The 20029-nt window shown below is 34.5% G+C and overlaps 1 protein-coding gene and 1 long non-coding RNA gene across 9 annotated transcripts in view; one reads left to right on the forward strand and one right to left on the reverse strand.

Moving 5' to 3' along the window:
* Window positions 1–20029, forward strand: part of LOC118922014 (nephrocystin-3) — a 64385-nt gene that overhangs the window by 26407 nt on the left and 17949 nt on the right. For 6 of the 8 annotated variants that reach the window (XM_036904292.2, XM_057498823.1, XM_057498827.1 and 3 more), the window contains exons 8-23: window positions 77–151; window positions 1472–1645; window positions 3498–3601; window positions 4566–4680; window positions 4931–5074; window positions 5549–5646; window positions 6747–6849; window positions 7263–7345; window positions 8794–8932; window positions 11050–11214; window positions 12644–12738; window positions 13300–13422; window positions 16624–16813; window positions 16974–17215; window positions 18175–18250; window positions 19447–19574. In XM_036904292.2, coding sequence (XP_036760187.1) covers window positions 77–151; window positions 1472–1645; window positions 3498–3601; window positions 4566–4680; window positions 4931–5074; window positions 5549–5646; window positions 6747–6849; window positions 7263–7345; window positions 8794–8932; window positions 11050–11214; window positions 12644–12738; window positions 13300–13422; window positions 16624–16813; window positions 16974–17215; window positions 18175–18250; window positions 19447–19574 — 2054 coding nt within the window. The remainder of the gene's footprint in view (window positions 1–76; window positions 152–1471; window positions 1646–3497; window positions 3602–4565; window positions 4681–4930; window positions 5075–5548; window positions 5647–6746; window positions 6850–7262; window positions 7346–8793; window positions 8933–11049; window positions 11215–12643; window positions 12739–13299; window positions 13423–16623; window positions 16814–16973; window positions 17216–18174; window positions 18251–19446; window positions 19575–20029) is intronic. The other 2 variants (XM_057498832.1, XM_057498839.1) reach the window with 2 other exon arrangements.
* LOC130683020 (uncharacterized) lies at window positions 10129–12721 on the reverse strand. The gene is made up of 2 exons (XR_008996572.1): window positions 11709–12721; window positions 10129–10376 (listed from the first exon to the last, which is right to left on the reverse strand). It is a non-coding gene; the product is annotated as an uncharacterized LOC130683020 (long non-coding RNA).

The following is a 20029-nucleotide window of genomic DNA, read 5'->3' on the forward strand; positions in this document are numbered from 1 at the left end:
CTATAAAAGCATCCACCACCAGCCACCTCCTCTTGTTATTGTTTCTTCATGTTGTTAAACTCTTTTTTTCCCCCAGATCATTGAGCACTCAGGAGATCCCACAGAGGGAGTATGTAAAACTTACATCTATGTAGAAAAGATTATTAAACAGGTAAATATGCATTCCTTATAAGATGGATCTAAATATTTTAAGACTTATTTTCCATAAAATTGGGTTTTCGAAAGAAAACCACGTGTTTGTTTTGAAAACAATACCCAGGGAGAGCACCGTTGTTTCTGGTGGTCATCTATCCTGTGGTATTATCATAGTAGTATTAGTACCAGGTATCTCTATCTCTCATCTTTCTCACAAAGCTGTTTGATGCTTAATACCTGTAAAGTATAAAATGGATTCCGTAAGTGCTGGGTAAAAAGTTTAAGCAAGGGAAAATGGTCATCCTATTCAAAAGAGAGTCTCCTCAAATTCTATGTGCACCTTGAATGTTTGTAAATTAGAAAAATCCTCAAAATTTTCTACTGTGTTATCCCTAACAGCATAGAGGGGTGAGAACACACCTCTACGTGTCTGAGGTCAATGATCATGTCTTGGGCTGAATATTCCTATGACATCTCAAGTATTATCTTGAGAATTTGTGTGAGTTATATATTCTGCTTGATATTATACCTGTTTATTTTTAATATAAACATCATTTAAAATTAATCAGAAATGTTAACAAGTAAAGGGGCACAATAGGAAGATGTCTCTTCTTTGGCCCAAGGTTGCCCATACCTGCTGACACCTCTCCCAGGGTCCCTAGGACCCTATTTGAGAAGTAAGGGATTCACTTTTTCTAATTAACTTGCATTATCAGAGATAATTTGTTATCTGAGAAAAAGAATGAGCTCCAAAACATAATATGACTTCAAGCAACACATTTGTGTTTAGTGTTCTTTAGTAAAGATTGACATTATCAATTTTGGTCTTCTCAACAATCTTACAAATTTCAGGACCAAGATAAAATAAATTGAGCAGAATAAATGGCAGCAAGTGACATATTTACCATCTTTACTGCTCAAAGGAAAACATATTTTCAGTGATATAATATAGAGACTAGATATTACAGCAGAGAGATTTGATATCAAGAAACCCCATCTTAGTAATGGGATTCTAACAAAAATATAAAGCATCATATTTCTTAGACATTAACATAATCTTTAAAATTATTCACCAGCTAGACATAACCAAAGATATTGTGTAACATTTCTCAGAAAGCAGATTCTTTCGGAGTCAAATACCCTTCTAAATTTATTTTTAATCAAAGAGAAAGTTCTTTATTTTTATAGTTTTGAATTTATCTTGTAGTTACTATACAAAGGCCACAGGTTGGACTGGTCCTCCTCGGTAGGCAAAACCCCCTGTAGGCCTTGTGTGGTGACATTACAAGGTCTTTCCATTCTTCATTCATTTCGGGTGTTTGCTCTTGGTCTTCAGGACGTCCTGGGCTTTGAGAACACAGACGTGGAGACAAAGGATTTGGGCAATGCAGATTCTATTCCAGAAGAAGATGATTTGGGTGATGTTCTGTGGGACATACGTGATGAACAAGAGCAAATGGAAGCTTTTCAACAGGCTTCAAATTCAGCCCATGAGTTGGGCTTCGAGAAAGTAAGCATTTGGAGTATTGTTCCAACAAAGATGAGTCACTACCGAAAGGCTGTGTTATGACTGTTTTCAACTAAATATAGTCAAGAGTAATGATTGTGTTTGTGTTTGCCCTCATTGCTTGACTATCCATGTGGAGACATGTCTTAGGTCTGTCTCATATGAAAGATATGTGAGATTCAGATATACTTACGATCATCAAATATTTTTAGTTACAAATTAGGATTTATCAACCACATGTTCTTCATGCTACCATCAGCAATTCACCAAACCACGATTAGGATAGCTAAGAAACTTGATTAAAACAGTAAGACTGTCTTCTTCCAATTCTTGGAAGAATCAAAACATCAAATATTCAGAAAATGAAGCATAGTAGTTCATGCAGTAGGCTCATCAGCATCCTTAAATATCTAAACAAATTAACAGAATTTGAAGTGCACAAAAAAAAAAGTCAATGTCCATGTTCAAAAACCACTCGATAATATTTAGAAATTAATGTAAGAACTAATATTTTGAAAAATATCACCATAGCTGTCACTAACAGCTGTATTTTTATAGAAATTTTATAATTGACAATGTTTATGTTGTCATCCCACCATTTCCTAACTTGATTTTGATCAAATTATTTAGTCCTAAACTTTGACTCTCTTGTGTGTAAAATGAGACTAACAACTAGTATCTACCTCACAGAGTTGTTGAAAGGACTAAACTAGCTAATGCACATGAAACACTTGACACAGTACCTGGGACATTAAATGCTACATTGTTGTTATTTTATAAAGGAGGAACCTGAGGTTCACATTGTGTGCCTAAGAGCTCACAGGGAATAGATTGCACATCTGGGATCTGAACCTAGGTCTTTGGACTGCAAATCCTTTTTTCTATGACAGGAGGCCTTAACTTGGGAACCATGGGTCTATAAATGGGGTTTATGTGAGACCATGAACTGAACTGTTAGGATTTACAAGGTCATAAATTAAAAAGCCCTTTGCTTCTTGAAAAGCATCATTGCCATCAGAATTATTTGTGTTCCTGGGGAATATATTCTTTATTTAGATATGACAAAGTCATTGATTGAAAAATTATACCAAGTAGTTATTTATTGTAGTTGTTGGGAATGTCTGCTGCCCTAAAGCTAGCCACTAACTACTTACTACATACTCCTTTAATTCCTTATCACTTAGATGACTGGTACACTGACTGAGCATCTCAACTTGAAGATAACTTTGGAAACTCCCAAATAAATACTTAGATATTTCCATTTTCTGAGTGTGTGCTTTAAAGCTTTGAACCAGTTTTTAGTGTCTGGGGAAAGCCTGAGAGATATGGCTTCTTGGACTTTGCCTAGAGCTCACTCAGTTTCAGAAAATCTCAGGTGGCCTGGCCTAGCCTGATTCTCTGCAGCAGGTTGGGAGACTCCAAGGCCTCAGATGAAACCTGCTTTTGTTTGGACCTTTTCTCAGAAATCCCTGGGAACTGGATGGCATCTAGGTGTCCTTTGATGGAGAGATTGAGGATGCTTGCCAGCAGACAGAGAAATACAGTCGCCTTGCTACATATTCTGCAAAACATCTGAACATTGCAAAACCTCATGAGGATCTTAAGTGTTGCCCCTCATCCATTAATTTACTGCAGTACTATGTGTAGAAGAAATGGGGGCCCATTCTTAGTTTACTGCTTTGAGCTTATTTAACCACCCATAAAAATAAGCAATTTTGAGGGTGCTGTTGACTAAAAATAGATTTCATTTTCTCATGCAGCTGTTCTCCAGTGATTTCAAACGATACTCCTAAGTTGACTTTAGTATTCTTCAAAACATGCACTTCCTTACATTTAAATTCATTTCTGTTTTTAGTATTACCAACGCCTTAATGACCTAGTGACAGCACCAGCACCGATTCCACCCCTTCTTGTATCTGGAGGACCAGGTTCTGGGAAGTCCCTTCTTTTATCAAAGTGGTACGATGCAGTGCACTTAAATTGTTATTGTTGTCTCATCAACTTGAGTTACTGAATTCATTCAACAAAATGTAATATTGCATGGCTGTCTTCCTGCATGGCCTATACTAAATATTAAAAAAACAAAAAGGAGTAAAATAATATTCATGCCCTGAAGTATATACAATGTGGATGTTAGAAGGTACAGAATGAGAAAGGAATAGGAAAGGTGAGCAGTTGTGATTTGTACATTAATTGTGCAGGTCAGAACTAAGGGAGCTGTCAGTGTGGAATGGAATTAGGTGAATCATAGGGGGAATGTGCCCTTTATTTTCAGTTACTGGCTTCATCTCAGAAGTTTCTTTGGGATTTTAAATATTTGAACCATGACAAAGGTAGACCATTTAGAATGAAATAAATTGTAAAGAACATCAAAATAAAGGATAACCTTTACTATGAATGCAAACTAGTTTTTCAAATTATGGACTAAGGTTTATATAAGCTAATAAATTTTTTGTTTCAGTTCATTTTATTTACAAAAAGTAGTAAGAATATTTTATTTCACAATTATTACTTACATTTTCATTATTATTTACATTGAGGAGTTAGCGTATGTTTCCTTTTTATTGCCCTTTTATTTAAAGTTGTTTGGAAAGTCATATTTTTGTACTTAACAAACAAACTTCTTTTTTCCCCTAATAATGTATTTTTAATTAAAGGTTAATGCTCATTTTACTAATACCTTAACTTCAGATGTACACTCTTTTGGTTTACATTACTTATCATCAATTTGTAATTAAATCTATAATTTTTTAAGACATTTAAAAGGCTCTAATAGTGGAGTAAAAATGGAGATTTACCATGTTTATTCTGAAGTGACTGACCATGTGCTTAGAGTTAGCATTTGATGCTTACTGCATTATGGATTATTTTTGTTGGCAATAAAGCAGCTTCATCAGTCTTATAAAAAGTCTTTTTCTTTCAGGATTCAATTACAGCAGAAGAATTCTCCTAACACACTAATTCTTTCTCATTTTGTGGGGAGGTCCATGTCAACCAGCTCAGAGTCTTCCTTGATTATTAAAAGACTAACTCTAAAGGTAGAGTATGCCATCATTTGGAACCATCAGAACTTTTGTGTAGATTCAGTAATTGTTAGGGCTACATACCTGATGATAAACCAATTTTCAGTATTACCCATTTGTTTTGGTTTTGTATAGGTAAAAACAATACTCTGTTCAATGGGGTCCTCTTGGTGGCTCAATTTTGGTTTAAAGAGTAGGACAGAAATATTTCCCACCAGCTGTGATAAAGTGCAACTGCTTATTTGTGTATGGTTTCATCTTGCAGTTGATGCAGCACTCGTGGTCAGTATCTGCTATGACGCTGGATCCTGCTAAGCTTCTGGAAGAGTTTCCACATTGGCTGGAAAAACTATCTGCCCGTCATCAAGGCAGCATCATCATCATTATTGATTCTATAGATCAAGTTCAGGTACTATTTCACTTTGTAACCTACTGATACTCTCAGAGAGAAACAAAAATATCAGTGGTGGCTATGTAGGCAGTAAAGTTACATGTTTGTAAGGAGAAAATGTTACAGTGTTTCTTTTATTTCTGCTTAATTTCTGGGGAGGATGCATGTGGATAAGAAAATATGCTCTATGCCAGTAGACACAAGTTGTTACTGAGAAAGACCAGCTGAGTTAACCAATAAGCAAAGATTGTTCATTTTGACATTTTTAGGGCCTTGACATTTCCTTCAGTGTCCAAAATTCATAGCAGGCAATAATAATACCTTACCACTTGTTCTTTTGCTGTTTTGAGATGAATCGTCCAAAAAATAAGATTGTATCCTTAATAATAATGAGAAACTTCCTGAGAATTTCATTTTACTTGGGGAGCTTTTATTGTGTTGTTTTGAAATATTCTGAATTAATAGATTTAATTTTGCTTTTGTATTTTTAAGCAAGTTGACAAACACATGCAATGGCTGATTGATCCACTGCCCGTGAATGTGAGAGTCATTGTTTCTGTGAACGTGGAAACATGCCCCCCAGCATGGAGGTACGGTGCTCACTTTAACTCTTTCAGATTTAAAATATGACATGTGTTAAGTACAAACAAGGAAAGGTTTTTGATATGGGTTTGTGTTTTTCATGTAAGTGGCAGTGAGGATGGGGAGAAGTGAATGAATTCAAGGTAAAGATATGATGCACAGGATTTGGTGTAAGGTGAGATCTGGGATGTGAAGGAGAAGACTAGGACTTGAGACATTTTCTGACTTGAGAAATTAAATAAATTGTGGTTCCATGAACTGAAATAGAGAACACAAAGGACAGGCAGGTTTGTTGAGAAAAAGTCGTGAGTTATGTTTTTGGACATGGTTAGTTTGAGTTGCCAGTTGCAACTCCAAATAGCGATGTCTAGCAGGCAGTTAAATTTACAGGTGACAAAAATAGGGAGAGCGCTGGGCTAGGAATGATAGACCAGACACCTGTTACCCTGAAACTTGAGCTCACTTGAACAGTCTTTGATAAAGGGATGCAGTGGTTGAATTCTATAGGGCAGTGTTTCTCCCCTTGTTTTTGTCCCCCTAAGGAGCCTTTGTAGACATTGTCTTTTTAATTACCTCCCCCAAGAAATGTTAATGTCATCCATATATATACTGTATATCAGTTTATGTATAGAAACAGATATATGTGTATTTTTAAGCTTTACACATGAGCAGAGTCAATTATTTCCTTTCCACCCTGAAATAAGTTTCACTACCCTGTTGAGAATGCATGTTGTAAAGTGATTAAATTCCAATTGGATTTTAAGTAACTTGTAGGCAAGGACTGTATCTTCTTAAGTTCTTCATAGCTACTAATACCTATGTCTAGTGTTACCAATAGTTTAGAACATAGAGATAGAAATGTTTTCATACTTTTCTAATGAATATGTTATTTATTTTATAAGTCTTTGTGATTAATTGCTGAAAGTAATGCTATACATGTTAGAATAAATGAAACAGTATTACTTAAGATTACCAGATTTGTTTTGCTTATTTTATAAAGGCAATATAAAAAACTTAATTCTTATGGATTTTGATTTGTGTTTCGGTAGAATACAGCTTTTTTGTATTATTAGAAGAGAATTTCATTTTTCTTCTCTTTAAATGAAAGGTTGTGGCCTACACTTCATCTTGATCCTTTAAATCCAAAAGATGCAAAATCTATTATAATTGCAGAATGCCACTCTGTAGACATTAAATTGAGCAAAGAGCAGGTAAATATTTTTAATTTGCTGCTTTTACTTTCTATCAGCTTTCCTATGAAATACCTTATATGAGACTTAAAATTAAATACAGGAACTCTATTATAAGGAAAAGTGGAGTTTAGTAACTACTTTGTTAAATTCATTTTTCTCTTAAACTAATAATAGATATAGGAAAGCAATAAAAAGATTTTAGTCTTAAGGTTTACTTGAATATATTATATTAAGCAGATATTTTAAAAGCAAAAAAGCTCATACATACCAACTACCTCTGTGGCCCACCTCCACATGGCAGTGATGCCCTGGTGAGACTGTGGGAGCTGAAGCATTTCCTCAGGGATGTTTGTTGATGGCTTGATAGTAAAGACCTCTTAATTCCAGGGTGGTTTTATATTTCTCTTTTGTTTTTTGGTAAACTGGTGCAGGAGAAGCAGCTAGAACGACATTGTTGTTCTGCTACAACCTGCAATGCCCTTTATGTCACCCTTTTCGGCAAAGTGATTGCACAGTAAGTGGTGGTTATTTTACGTGATTGTCTGCATGTTTTTTGTTTGTTGCAGACTGCTACCTCACCACGTGAAACTGAGAACTGATCATTATGACACTTTCTTGAGCCACTCAGATTCTGTGTATTCTAACAGCGATACTAACATCTTATGAGAATGTGACATAACTACTGAAGATTAACAGCCCATGAATTAGCAGACCTTGTCAGATACATTTGTCTAATTCTTATCACACTACCTCTTCCCTGCTGGGGGTTGCAAAAGAAGGCCATTGGCATGCTCATTTGGGGCCCATTGGGTGCTCGCTGTCACCTGCTTGAGGTCCCGAGCTTTGGGAAAGTGAGGAGACAATTAAGGCATAAAAATGTTATTTCAGGCTCCTTGCTTATCAGTAGGTAGGTTGTAGGGAGGAATTTTTAATTGTCTCCATTCTCAAATCCTGATGAGCCTTTCATCTAAAATAGACTTGTTTTAGATACCTCTGGGTAATTTGCCTTTAGATAAGCACTAGAGAGTTTAACTACTTTTATTTCTCCTTCAGTATAGCCTCCCTTACTCTGTCTTTTCACAACTAGAGATAAAACAGATTCATACCTTTTTGGTATTCATCACGATAGATAGTGATCCTAGCACAACTCATATTTAGAAACTGAGTTTAGTGCTTTTGTCTCTTAATTTTTCGTTCTCATCTTAAGCACCAAGTTTGAAATGAAAAACCCTTCTAAAACTGAATTGCCTGGGTTATTTCCACTCTCCCCGGAGTTCCCGGAGTTGTGCCAATGCAGTTGGCCTCCGAACATCAGTAGCTTACAGTTCAGGAGTGTGAGTTACTGTCCTTACATTATGTAACATTTACTGAAATTAGCTATTTTAAGAGGGACTATGGACTATTTTATTGTAGTTGTTCTCTTTTCTATATACCTTTATTTAAAAAAGAATTTTTTATTTAAAAAAGAATTCTTTATTTAAAAAAGAAAATACTGGTAAACATTTTGTGATACTTTAATAAAACAAACCCCCTTTTTTACTGACTTACTTTAGCTTGATGTTTCCCAAATTCTGGCTCTAAACAAATTTAATCTGCATGGGTAATTAACTAACAATAAATATTTATAATTATTTTCCTGCTTCTTATATATAAGTGGCATGCTTCTAGGTGATAAGAACTATGTCTTACTCCTTTTTATGTTCCATAATGCGTAGTAATTGCTTGACATGTAGGTTAAGTCCCAGCATATGTTTACTGAATTGAATTAAACGATATGCTAAAATAAACTTGATGACTCTAGAAGTCCCATTGAGCTACCATTTTCCTGTGTCATATATTTTATTGAATTCCTGTTATTATCAGTTTCAGTATAAAAAATAGAGACCACATTTTTATGAACTATGAATTTTTCACAGATATTGACAGTCTGTAAGAAATTAATTCTGTTCTCAATTCTAACAGTGCTGGAAGAGCAGGCAATTTAGATAAAATCCTCCATCACTGTTTCCAGTGTCAAGATATGATTTCATTATATAGACTTGTTCTGCAGTCTATCCAGGAGTCCATGGCACATGAGATGGATAAAGAACTAATGAAACAGGTAGAGTGTAATAAACTTTTAAAACTTAGAAAAGTTTGCATTTCTGTGTGAATTGAAACAAACAATAATTCTTTTTAAATTTGTTCTCAACTGTGTTTCAAGTATAATACAGGAATACTCACTGGCATGGTGTGCTTATGGCCAGAAATGATATCTCTGGGAATTTGCATTTTCCCGATTATCACTGAGATTCTCACTGATACCATGTTCATTGGCTATTCTGGTTCCCTCTTACATGAATTTCTGGTTCAAGTCCTTCACTCGTATTTTAAATTGAATTGTCCTTTCTTATTGATCTGTAGAGTTCTTAAATGTTCTACATACTGAATACAAATCCTTTGTTACAGAGTTTGCAAATAAATGCCTTTTCCCTCTCTTTTTGTTCCTTGTCTTTTAACTTTTTGGTATCATTTTTTATACAAAGTTTTATTTTGATGAAGTAAGGTTTATCAACAGTTTTTTTTAATGGCTTATGCCTGTTGTATCTTATTTTAAAACTTCTTTATCATAAAAGTGTTCTCATATATATTTTTTTCCTTTCAAAATGTTTTATAGTTTTGTTCTTTGCTTATAAGTCTTTAACTCATGACAGTTTATTTTTGTTTATTGTGTGAGGAAAGAATATACTTTTTAATCTTATGTGGTTAGCCAATTGTTCATTTTACTGAATAGTAAATACACTTTTATTTTCTACTGATTCAGAACACCACCTGTCAAATATCAAGCTCACATATGAACATGAGCCTTTTTCTAAGCTCTTCTGTTGCAATTTTGCCTATTCCTTGCCCATACCACATTATCTTAACTATTAGAATTTTAAGCTTTGATACTTGGTTGGGCAAACACCCTTTTCTTACTATTATTCACAAATATCTTGGCTAATTTCCTATATGTGTTTTTAGAATTGGCTCAGCAAGTGCCATCAACATTCATTTTGGAATTTTAATTGAAATTGCATTAAATTTAGAGATTAAGTTGGGGAAAACTATCATATAAGGTTTCTCCATGGAAAACTAGCTCTCCATTTATTAGTCATCTTCTCTCATGCTTTTTTAGTAATGTTTTGTCTTCTTCCCCACAAAGGTCCTTAGATTTGTTTCTAAGCACTCTTGTTAAAGTAACATTTTTAAAAGTTGTTTGCTGACATATTCAGTTTTGATTTTTGAAAATTTATATCTGACAATCTTGCTGAACTCTTACTGGTTGAACCTGGATCCATTTTTATTTTAATTTCTCAGTTTGGGGGCTGTTCCTGGGGTTTTGACTTCTCATTCTGCCTCCAAGCCCACATACTTCCTTGTCTTCTGTCCGCATCTGTGGGCTGATACTCTCTCCTCATGCACCCCTTCGCTGAGAGGACAGCCCTTGGGAGGTCCTGGTGCTGGTAAGCTTTCTAGATCCAAGTCCTCACCTCACAGTATTAAAGGCTCGTCTTCCATCCCTGCTGCGGGTGTGAAAATCCAAGCCCCTAAGTCAGTGGCACTGGTACCTGTCCTCTGTCCCCACTCCCCCAGGCATGGCTCCAGCACTTAGCCCTCTGATTTTCAGTTTCCTTCATTTTTGGCACCCTGGGGATTCCCATTCTTTTTTGCAGGCTCAACTGTGCTTTTAGAAATGCTTTGTTATATGTTATCTGATATTAACAGGCATTATGGTAGGAGGGCCATTTTTTTCCCACCATCTTTCCAGAATGGGAATTCTGTCATTAGTTTTAATAATACATTTCCTGTAGTTTAATTTTCACTAATTTTTTTTCTGTTTGTGTGTTATCTTTGGCATGCTAGATTTTTATATATATATACTATCCTATTTTTGATCCGTGCCTTTTGGAAAGTGTGTTTTAGTCTGGGAAATCTGTTTCTTGCTTTATTAATTCATTTGAACTCTAGGTTTATATAAGAAGTTAATAAGCTTAAGAGAACTGTGAAAATTTTAATAGCTTTTATTAACTCTTAGTAATTAAGAGTTAAAGAGTTTCACAGTAAAGTAAGATTAACAACAATAATAAAATAGAACAATTATAAGAATGTACTAATGAGCTATGTGTATGTGGATTCTAACTCAAAATATCTTTGCTGTATACTTTATGATCATTGTTAATTCATTTCTCTACCTAGATTCTCTGCCTCATAAACGTTAGTCACAACGGTGTGAGTGAGTCAGAATTGATGGAACTGTATCCTGAGTTGTCCTGGGCTGTCTTGACCTCTCTTAATCACAGTTTACACAAAATGTGTTTGTTGACTTACGGCTGTGGCTTGCTCAGGTTTCAACATCAACTGGTAAATGTTATTTTAATAAGGTTTTTAAATTTATAAATGTCAATATATCATTGTATACTGTATTATCTTATATTAGACCATAATATTTTAAATGTTTCATTATGAGACAAAATTGAAATCTGAAGTTTGGCATTATGATTTTTTTTTTTGCAATGATTTTAGGTTAAAATTAGGATGATAATATTTTTATGAAGAACCTTTATGTTATGACTATTACAGTATTCCCCCTCTTATCTGCTGGGGATACGTTACAAGACCCCCAGTGGATGCCTGAAACCACAGACAATACTGAACTATATATATATATATATATATATATATACACACACACACACACACACTATGTTTTTTCTTTTAAGTGTATACCTATGATAAAGTTTCATTTACAAATTAAGCAAAGTAAGAGATTAACAACAATAATAAAATAGAACAATTATAATAATATACTAATGAGTTATGTGGATTCTATCTCAAAATATCTTTGCTGTACTCACCCTTCGTTTTGTGATGATGTAAGATGATAAAATGCCTACGTGATGAGATGAAGTGAGGTGAGTGACGCAGGCTCTGTGGCATAGTGTTAGGCCTGGACTGGCCGCCTGAGGATGCCTCAGGACGATCATCCACGTCCAGACTGACATTGACTGTGGGGAACTGAATCCACAGAAAGTGAAATCACAGATAAAAGGAACTGCTATACTTTAAGAGATTGTTTCTTTCTAAAAGAAAAAAAATATTTTTCAAGTTTGTTTCATTGAATTATCTATATTACATATGTCTTAAGAGCTTGGACTTTATAAGTTAGTCTGCTCCAGATCACAATCTGTTCTTCACAGCTTAATAGCTATGTAACCTTGAGCAAGTTTTCTAAGCCTTGGGTAGAGTTTTCCCGCTTACCACAGGGCAGTGAAGAGAATTAATTGAGATGGTCCTTGATTCTTGTGAGGTCCTATACATATGGTATCTGGCACATGGTAATAAATGTTTAAGAAATATTGACTAATACAGTTCTTATCATCTGCAATGCCATGGTTGATTTATATGTGTATATAAATGCAAAGAAGTCTTAATTTGCATTGCTGTATTATATTTGTGGGTGTGAAATGTTTGGAATTTCACAGGTTTATCTTTCTTCTCTAGTATATATCTCTCACATATAATAAATCCTTTTTAGTACTTTTTCCAACCCACATTTCTGATATTTTTAATGTATTAACTAAAAGTTTGAATTGTATTTTGAATTCTTATAAGAATTTTTATTCTCATATAGTTTATCACATAAATATATCCTGAATTTTAAAATACTCTTATGCCTTTTCTTTATACAACTATAAAATTGAAATGATTGTAAATTTCTTTTTACAAATTCATTGTTAGATGTACAGTGGCTTACAGAAAATAAGACTGCAATATTTTTTTTTCTCCACAGGCTTGGGAAACAGTGAGACTAGAGTACATGGAAGGTCCCACCACTATTTCTTCATATAGGCAAAAGCTAATCAACTATTTCACAAAGCAGCTAAGGTATTATAAATGTCTGTATTTTTCCTGTAACTTCTGCAACACACTCTGCCTCTGTGTTCTTCTCTTTTTTTAGCTTATAATTTAATGTCTATATATTTATTACCAGAAGGATTAAATTCTCTCCCTATTCTGTTAATGTCAAAAGTACAAAAGATAATTATGTAAGTAAGTCTTTTTTAATATTTTGCAAAAGATTTAAACTTAACTGAAATCAGTAGAGGATCATTTCATTATTTTATTACAGTTAAATAGCTTAAAAATAGATATGTGTTTCTGTATATCTGTGTGTATATATTTGGGTCCACTCGGGGTTTTTTCAAGTAGTTCAGTTTTAGCAAAATATCTTTAGAGTTTGGTCAGTGGTCCTCTTATGACTTTGTTTATTTTCATAGTTAAAATTTGTAAAGTTTCTGATTTTGACCATCTCAATATTAGATTATACCTAGAGACAGAGATACTATGTCAAATACATTTTTCTTCCTTCCACATTTGTCTGAAGCCTTTTGACACCATCTCACTGTAGGAAGATATCACTGAATGTCATCCCTTCTCTTCCCATAGTCAGGACCAGGTAACTTGGAGAAGTGCAGATGAACTCCCGTGGCTTTTTCAGCAGCAGGGAAGTAAACAGAAGTTGCATGATTGCCTCCTTAATCTCTTTGTGTCTCAAAACCTTTATAAAAGGTAAGCAATTTATTTGTTGAACACTTTTCCCCAGAAAAGTAGACTTAAAACAGTTGTTCAAGAAAAATAGACTTAAAACAGTTGTTCAAGGTAACAAAAAGGAAAATAACATTTGAGGTTTAGCTTAAATATAAGACCTGAAACCATAAAACCCCTGGAAGAAAATTCATAGGTGGTAAACTGCTTGATACCGGTCTCAGTGATGATTTTTTGGGTCTAACACTAAAAGCAAAGGCAACAAAAGCAAAAATAAGCAAGTGGGACTACATCAAACTGAAAAGTACTGCACAGCAAAAGAAACCATCAACAAAGTGAAAAGGCAATGTAGAGAATGGGAGAAAATATTTGCAAATCATAAATCTAATAAGGGATTAATCCAAAATATATAAAGAACTCATAGAACTCATTAGGAAAGAAAATGCAATCCGATTAAAAAATGGGCAGAGGATCTGAATAGAAATTTTTCCAAATACATACAGATGGCCAACAAGTACATGAAAGATGCTCAACTTCACTCATCATCAGGGTAATGCTCATCAAAACCACAATGAATTATCACCTCACACGTGTTAGAATGGCTGTTATGAAAAAGACAAGAGAAACAAATGCTAGCAAGGACGTGGAGACAAGGGAACACTTGTGCCCTGTTGGTAGGAATGTAAATTAGTGCAGCCACTATGGACAAGAGTATGGAGGTTCCTCAAAAAATTACAAATAGAACCACCATATGATCCAGTAATCACACTTCTGGGAATTATCCAAAGAAAATGAAAACGATAACTCAAAAAGACATATGCACCCACACCTTCACTGCAAGATTATTTACAAAAGCCAAGACATGGATACAACTTAACTGTCCATTGACAAATGGATAAAGGAGATGTGGTATAGATATATACAATAGACTACTTCTTGGCCATAAGGAAGAATGAACTCTTGCCATTTGTGACAACATGGATGGACATTGAGGGCATTATGGTAAGTGAAATAACTCAGACAGAGAAAGAGAAATACTGTATGATCTCACATGTGGAATCTAAAAAAAAAAAGCTTATAGATAGATTGGTTGCTAGAAGCTCATTGAGGCTCAGGGGAGTGGGCAAAATAGGTGAAGGGAGTCAAAAGGTAGAAACTTCCAGTTATAAAATAAGTCATGGTGATATAATGTACAGCATGGCAACTATAATTAATAATACTCTATTGCATATTTGCAAGTTGCTAAAAGAGTAGATCTTAAAAGTTCTCATCACAAGAAAAAATTCTATAATCAGGTATGGTGATGGGTATTAACTAGACTTATTGTGGTGACCATTTTGCAATACAATAGCCCTCCTATATAATGTATACACACACACACATACACGCACTCACATATATATATATGCTATTTTTTCCTATACATACATACATACCTATTATAAAGTTTAATTATAAATCATAATTTAGCACTTATAAATTAAGCACAGAAAGAGATTAACAATAACTAATAATAAAATAGAACAATTATAACAATATACTGTAATAAAAGTAGGTGAATGACATTGGCATTGTGACTTGGCATTAAGCTATTGTTGACCTTCTGACAATAGGTCAGAAAGAGGATGGTCTACTTCTACACCACAGTTGACCTTGGGTAATTAAAACCATGGAAAGTGAAACCACGGATAAGGGAGGGTCCATTGTATATACAGATCAAATCATTATGCTATACACCTGAACCTAATATACTGTTGGATGCCAATTATACCTTTAATTAATTAGTTAACTGCCCAGAAAAGACAAGGCTGTAATAAAAATGGGAGTTAAAGAAGAAAGCTACAGGCAAAGAGGGATATCTGAGTGGGCTCAGAAAGATAGATGAAACTGGATTTAGCTGTAGAATTTAGATAACAAATGGAGAGAAGGCTGTGTGAGGTCTCCTAGTCACAATGTGGTATTTATTAAATACTACATGCTGAGCCAGGTTAATAAGCACATTACAATAGTTTAACAAATATTTACTTTATCCCCAAGTGCTAGGGATAAAACAAGGCACAATTTAAAATAATAAATTTAAAAAATAATAAAAATTGGTCCAGTTTGTGGTACCTGAAATGTAAAATGCTGTGGGAGACATTTTAAGACAATTTGCAAATTGCCAGAAAATCTTTTTCCAAGAGGTAAGTTAAGAGACATGAAATCAAAGCTGGTACGATCTTGACAAAGCTTTATATCTTAATCATGCATTTAAGCAGGCTTAAATCCAAACCACCAGAGGTGTGCATGATGTCTGCCATTCAAGCCTTCAGATATCTCAAAGTGTAGCCTTCAAACTAGACACTGGGATCTACACAGAAAATGTCCAGTGTTAAATTTAAAGAAAGGATTATCCTCTCTCATAAATGTATTGTTTGTCTCTTCTGCTATGTGTGAATTTGCCAGCAGCACAACCACATACTTTTTTATAAGCCAAGCCCCTGACCTCTAAGCCTCATAAGGGGTTTTTGTTTGTCACCTAGAAACTGGTAACATCTCACAGCATAGCTGCATAATTTATTTTGCTCCTAAGTGGACTCTCAAATGTCTTTATTGTGCCACATAAATTATTTCTGCTCTCCATCCCAATTTTTCATGATTCCTTTGAAATCAGATTCATTCTTTAGTTTACCAGCTCTCCCATTCTACTTAGTATCATTTACAGATGAATTAGCTTACTTTTATTAGTCAATTGCTTGATGAAAATGCAAAGTAGATATTCTGGCGGTTTGCCTGTGTTTCATCAGTTTCTTCTGTTCTCAGTCCCATCATTTAAAATAAATTTTGGATGAACTCAGCAGTTGACTGCGTATCATGAAATGTCTACAGAGGACTCTGATAAATTTCCACTGGGAAGTAGCCATAATAATATTAATAACAGCCAGCACTATGGTATACCTGCTATGTGTCATAATCTCCTTGTAGTAACACCTGAGGCAGGTAGTGTCTGTTTCCCCCTTTCTGCGATCGGGATGATGAAGTGTTAAGAAGCCAGACAACCTGCTGACAATCACATAGCGAGGAAGCAGTGGGCTCTGATGACAGTCTGAGTCTAAGTCTTAACTGATTACACTGTGCCTACCTACTGATAAATTGTCAATAGCTTCACAGGAATCCTGGCATTTTCACACAATAGTCAGCTTTAAAGCTGGTTTTTCATTAAATTCCTGTTACTTGTTTCAACAGAGGACACTTTGCTGAGTTGCTGAGTTACTGGCAGTTTGTCGGCAAAGACAAAAGCTCGATGGCGGCAGAATACTTCGATTCTTTGAAGCAGCAGGAGAAAAGCTGTGAAGGTGAAGAGAGCATGATTTGCTTAGCTGACCTTTATGAAACCCTGGGACGATTTCTCAAGGATCTAGGCCTGCTCAGTCAGGTAACTTCAACAGGGAGTTAGAGACGGAGTGGGTTTTCCTTGTTTCCTCTCCTCTCCTTCCTAGGAGTGAATGCCACTTTCATTTCCTGTGCTGATCAGATGGCAGATCTTACAGCATTTTCACTCACCTTAATTGGCCTTTAATCTTGTTTTACCCCAGGCTGTGGTGCCTTTGCAGAGGTCTCTAGAAATTCGAGAAACGGCTTTGGATCCAGATCACCCAAGAGTAGCTCGGTCCCTCCACCAATTAGCAAGTGTGTATGTGCAGTGGAAGAAGTTTGGCAATGCAGAACAGCTGTATAAACAGGCCTTGGAAATCTCCGAAAATGCCTATGGTGCAGACCACCCACACACTGTTCGTGAACTTGAGGCACTTGCAACTTTGTTCCAGAAACAAAATAAGTAAGATTTGCATCAGTAATATTCTGGTTTTATGACGGGGAGTTAACAGTTCTTAATGTCCTTATGGGGTAGCTTTTGTTTTGTGGCTGTGTAGTTTTCCTTCTTCTGTATTCTTATGAATCCACCATGTTCAAATGTAATTTTCATAGGGTTAGTCTTCATGGGGTATACAGAAAATTTGATCTACAAGTTTTATCTCTGTTTGAAGATAGATGGAGAAGAGAACATGGAATTTGGAGTCATACATATAGTTGGGTTTGAGTCTGGGCTCCTTCACTGACTAGCTTTGTAATATTGAGTGTGTTACTAATATAGGCGGTGGCAAACCATTGCCCACAGGCCAAGTTCAGATGGCCCTTTGTTTTGTAAATAAGGTTATATTGGAACACAGCCCCATTTGTATTTATTATGTAGCTATTGACAGAAAATGTTTACCAATCCCTGGTATAATAAAAAGTCTCTTATATTTATTAGGCAGCCTAACTAAATGGCATCTTTTCCTCTAACAGAAATCACTTCTTTTGCTCCATCATAAATGATACATTCTGGAATTTTTTTCTTTTAACTTCTGTATGTATTGTTTCATACAAATTTTATGTGAATTTCACATTTATATTTGACCAAAAAATGACCCTGTATAGAAGAAGATGGTATATAGCAAACTAAAATTTATTTCATTTAGTTAGGTTGACATTTAGAAATTCAAAGTGAGCTAATTTGGTTAAATACCTGTTAAATGTCAACTACTTGGAGTAGGTTTGTTTTGTGATATTTTGTTTTATGAAGGTTTCCATTAAAGATTTTAAATTCCAAATAAGTAACAGTTCTAGAAGTTTTGCTGTATTTAAAATCCAGAAAAAGCTTTATACAAGGTTAGGAGTGCTTTTATTTCACTGAAGAGTGAGACTTCGGACATATGTTTCTTTCATTTGATTTATTTTAATTTTTTTTTTTTAAAGATTTGAACAAGCAGAACATTTTAGGAAAAAATCCTTTAAAATTCGTCAGAAAGCTACAAGGAGAAAAGGCAACTTGGTAATAAGAGATTTCTTTTGAGTTGTTTCAAACCATAAAGGAAAAGAGCATCTCTGAATATCATAATATAGATTCATAAACCTCACATTTAAGACCTGGAGATGTTAAAGTGACATCTAGGAAAGTACTAATTAACATTTTCTTATTTATAATACGTTTAAATATTAGGTATTACTGAAAAGTATAATTAGTAGACTTTTAAAGTGAACTATATATTGTAGTAATCATTTCATAATACATATGTATTTCAAATCATCATGTTGTACACCTTAAACTTACACAATGTTCTATGCCAATTATATCTCAATAAAGCTGAGAAGTTTAAAAAAATTTTTTTTGAAGTGGAACTGTAAAGTTCACTTGAAGATTCAACTCCAGAAGGTGAACTTAAAAGCTACTTCAGTTCTCTTCTGTAAAGGATTGGAAAGGGAATAAAAGAAATTTAGTTAACATTTTATGTTAGATTCAAATGTGAAGAAATTCTTATTCTTGAGGATTAAAAAAGTGTTCACTTTCTAAGCTGCTAATAAAATCTACAGTATGTTTGTTAACTTACAATAATATATGCAATTTAAAAAATATTTTTGACATGTTCTGAAATATGTTTGACATACCATTGCATAAATTTGTGTCCAACATGTTTACTTGGTACATTTATATATGATTGCCACTGTGGTGATAGCACCTCGATCATATCATGTAATCATTTCTTTTTCGTGCTGAGAATAATTAAGATATAGTCTCATAGCAGATTTGGTGATTATTGTATAGTATTGTCTGTATTCACTGTATTGAACATTTGATCTCCAGGACTTACTTGTCTACTGGTTGTAGGTACTATGTGCAGTCATAAGTACCTTCTATTTAAGTGTTTAGCAATGGGGTTGGTAAATATCTGCAAGTTACAAGTTAATTCTGTTTCCTGATCTCTTTGAAGGACTTTGAGGTTCAGTTCACTTTGCTAAAATATCTCATAATCATTTTCATAAAATAATTTTTAATGAATGTTAGAATGTGATACCATGTGGAAGTATATGTATTTTCATTAACTGTTAGATTCAGTGTAATATTTAAAATAATTGTAATCTACTTTAAAGGGAACAAAAGGAGAAAGGATTTTTTGGAACCCCAGTATATTGTTTCAGATTCAAAGACTACACTTAATGATTGTTGTGAATGTTTTGCATTTGCTCTAGTATGGATTTGCCCTTTTACGTAGACGGGCCCTACAGTTAGAAGAGCTCACATTAAGTAAGGACACGCCTGACAGTGCTCGGACCCTCAATGAACTGGGTGTTCTCTACTATCTTCAGAATAACCTGGAGTGAGTACTATGATGTTAATAATGAAAACAAGTATCTCTTTTGTCTCTTAAATGCAAAGCTGTTTTCCATTTCTGTCAAGTTGGAAAAAATTGATAGAAACCATGCCAGATTTCATGTATGCCATGGGCATACCCTCATTTAACAAAGACATGGCATTTTCTCTGCTGTTTCTTGTCACATTGTTTCTTTAGAAACTAAACAGTTATTCTGTAGCTTCCCTAGTATGTCCTGTATGTTTTTGAAAAGTGAACTTGTATAGATACTGTACATGAGACTTCATAGAAGACACTTGGGACTAAGGGAAAATAAAAAATGTGAATAGCTGCTAGTTTTATTATTCACTTTATTTGGACTTAAAAGACTCAAAGTGGCATTAATATTTATACTTTCAGAAAAAGAAGTGTTTTTGTATTCTTTGGATGTCAGAAAACTAACAAATTTAACAGTTTGGGTA

The sequence above is a fragment of the Manis pentadactyla genome, chromosome 1 (assembly GCF_030020395.1).
Source record: "Manis pentadactyla isolate mManPen7 chromosome 1, mManPen7.hap1, whole genome shotgun sequence".
In the NCBI taxonomy this organism is placed as follows: domain Eukaryota; kingdom Metazoa; phylum Chordata; class Mammalia; order Pholidota; family Manidae; genus Manis; species Manis pentadactyla.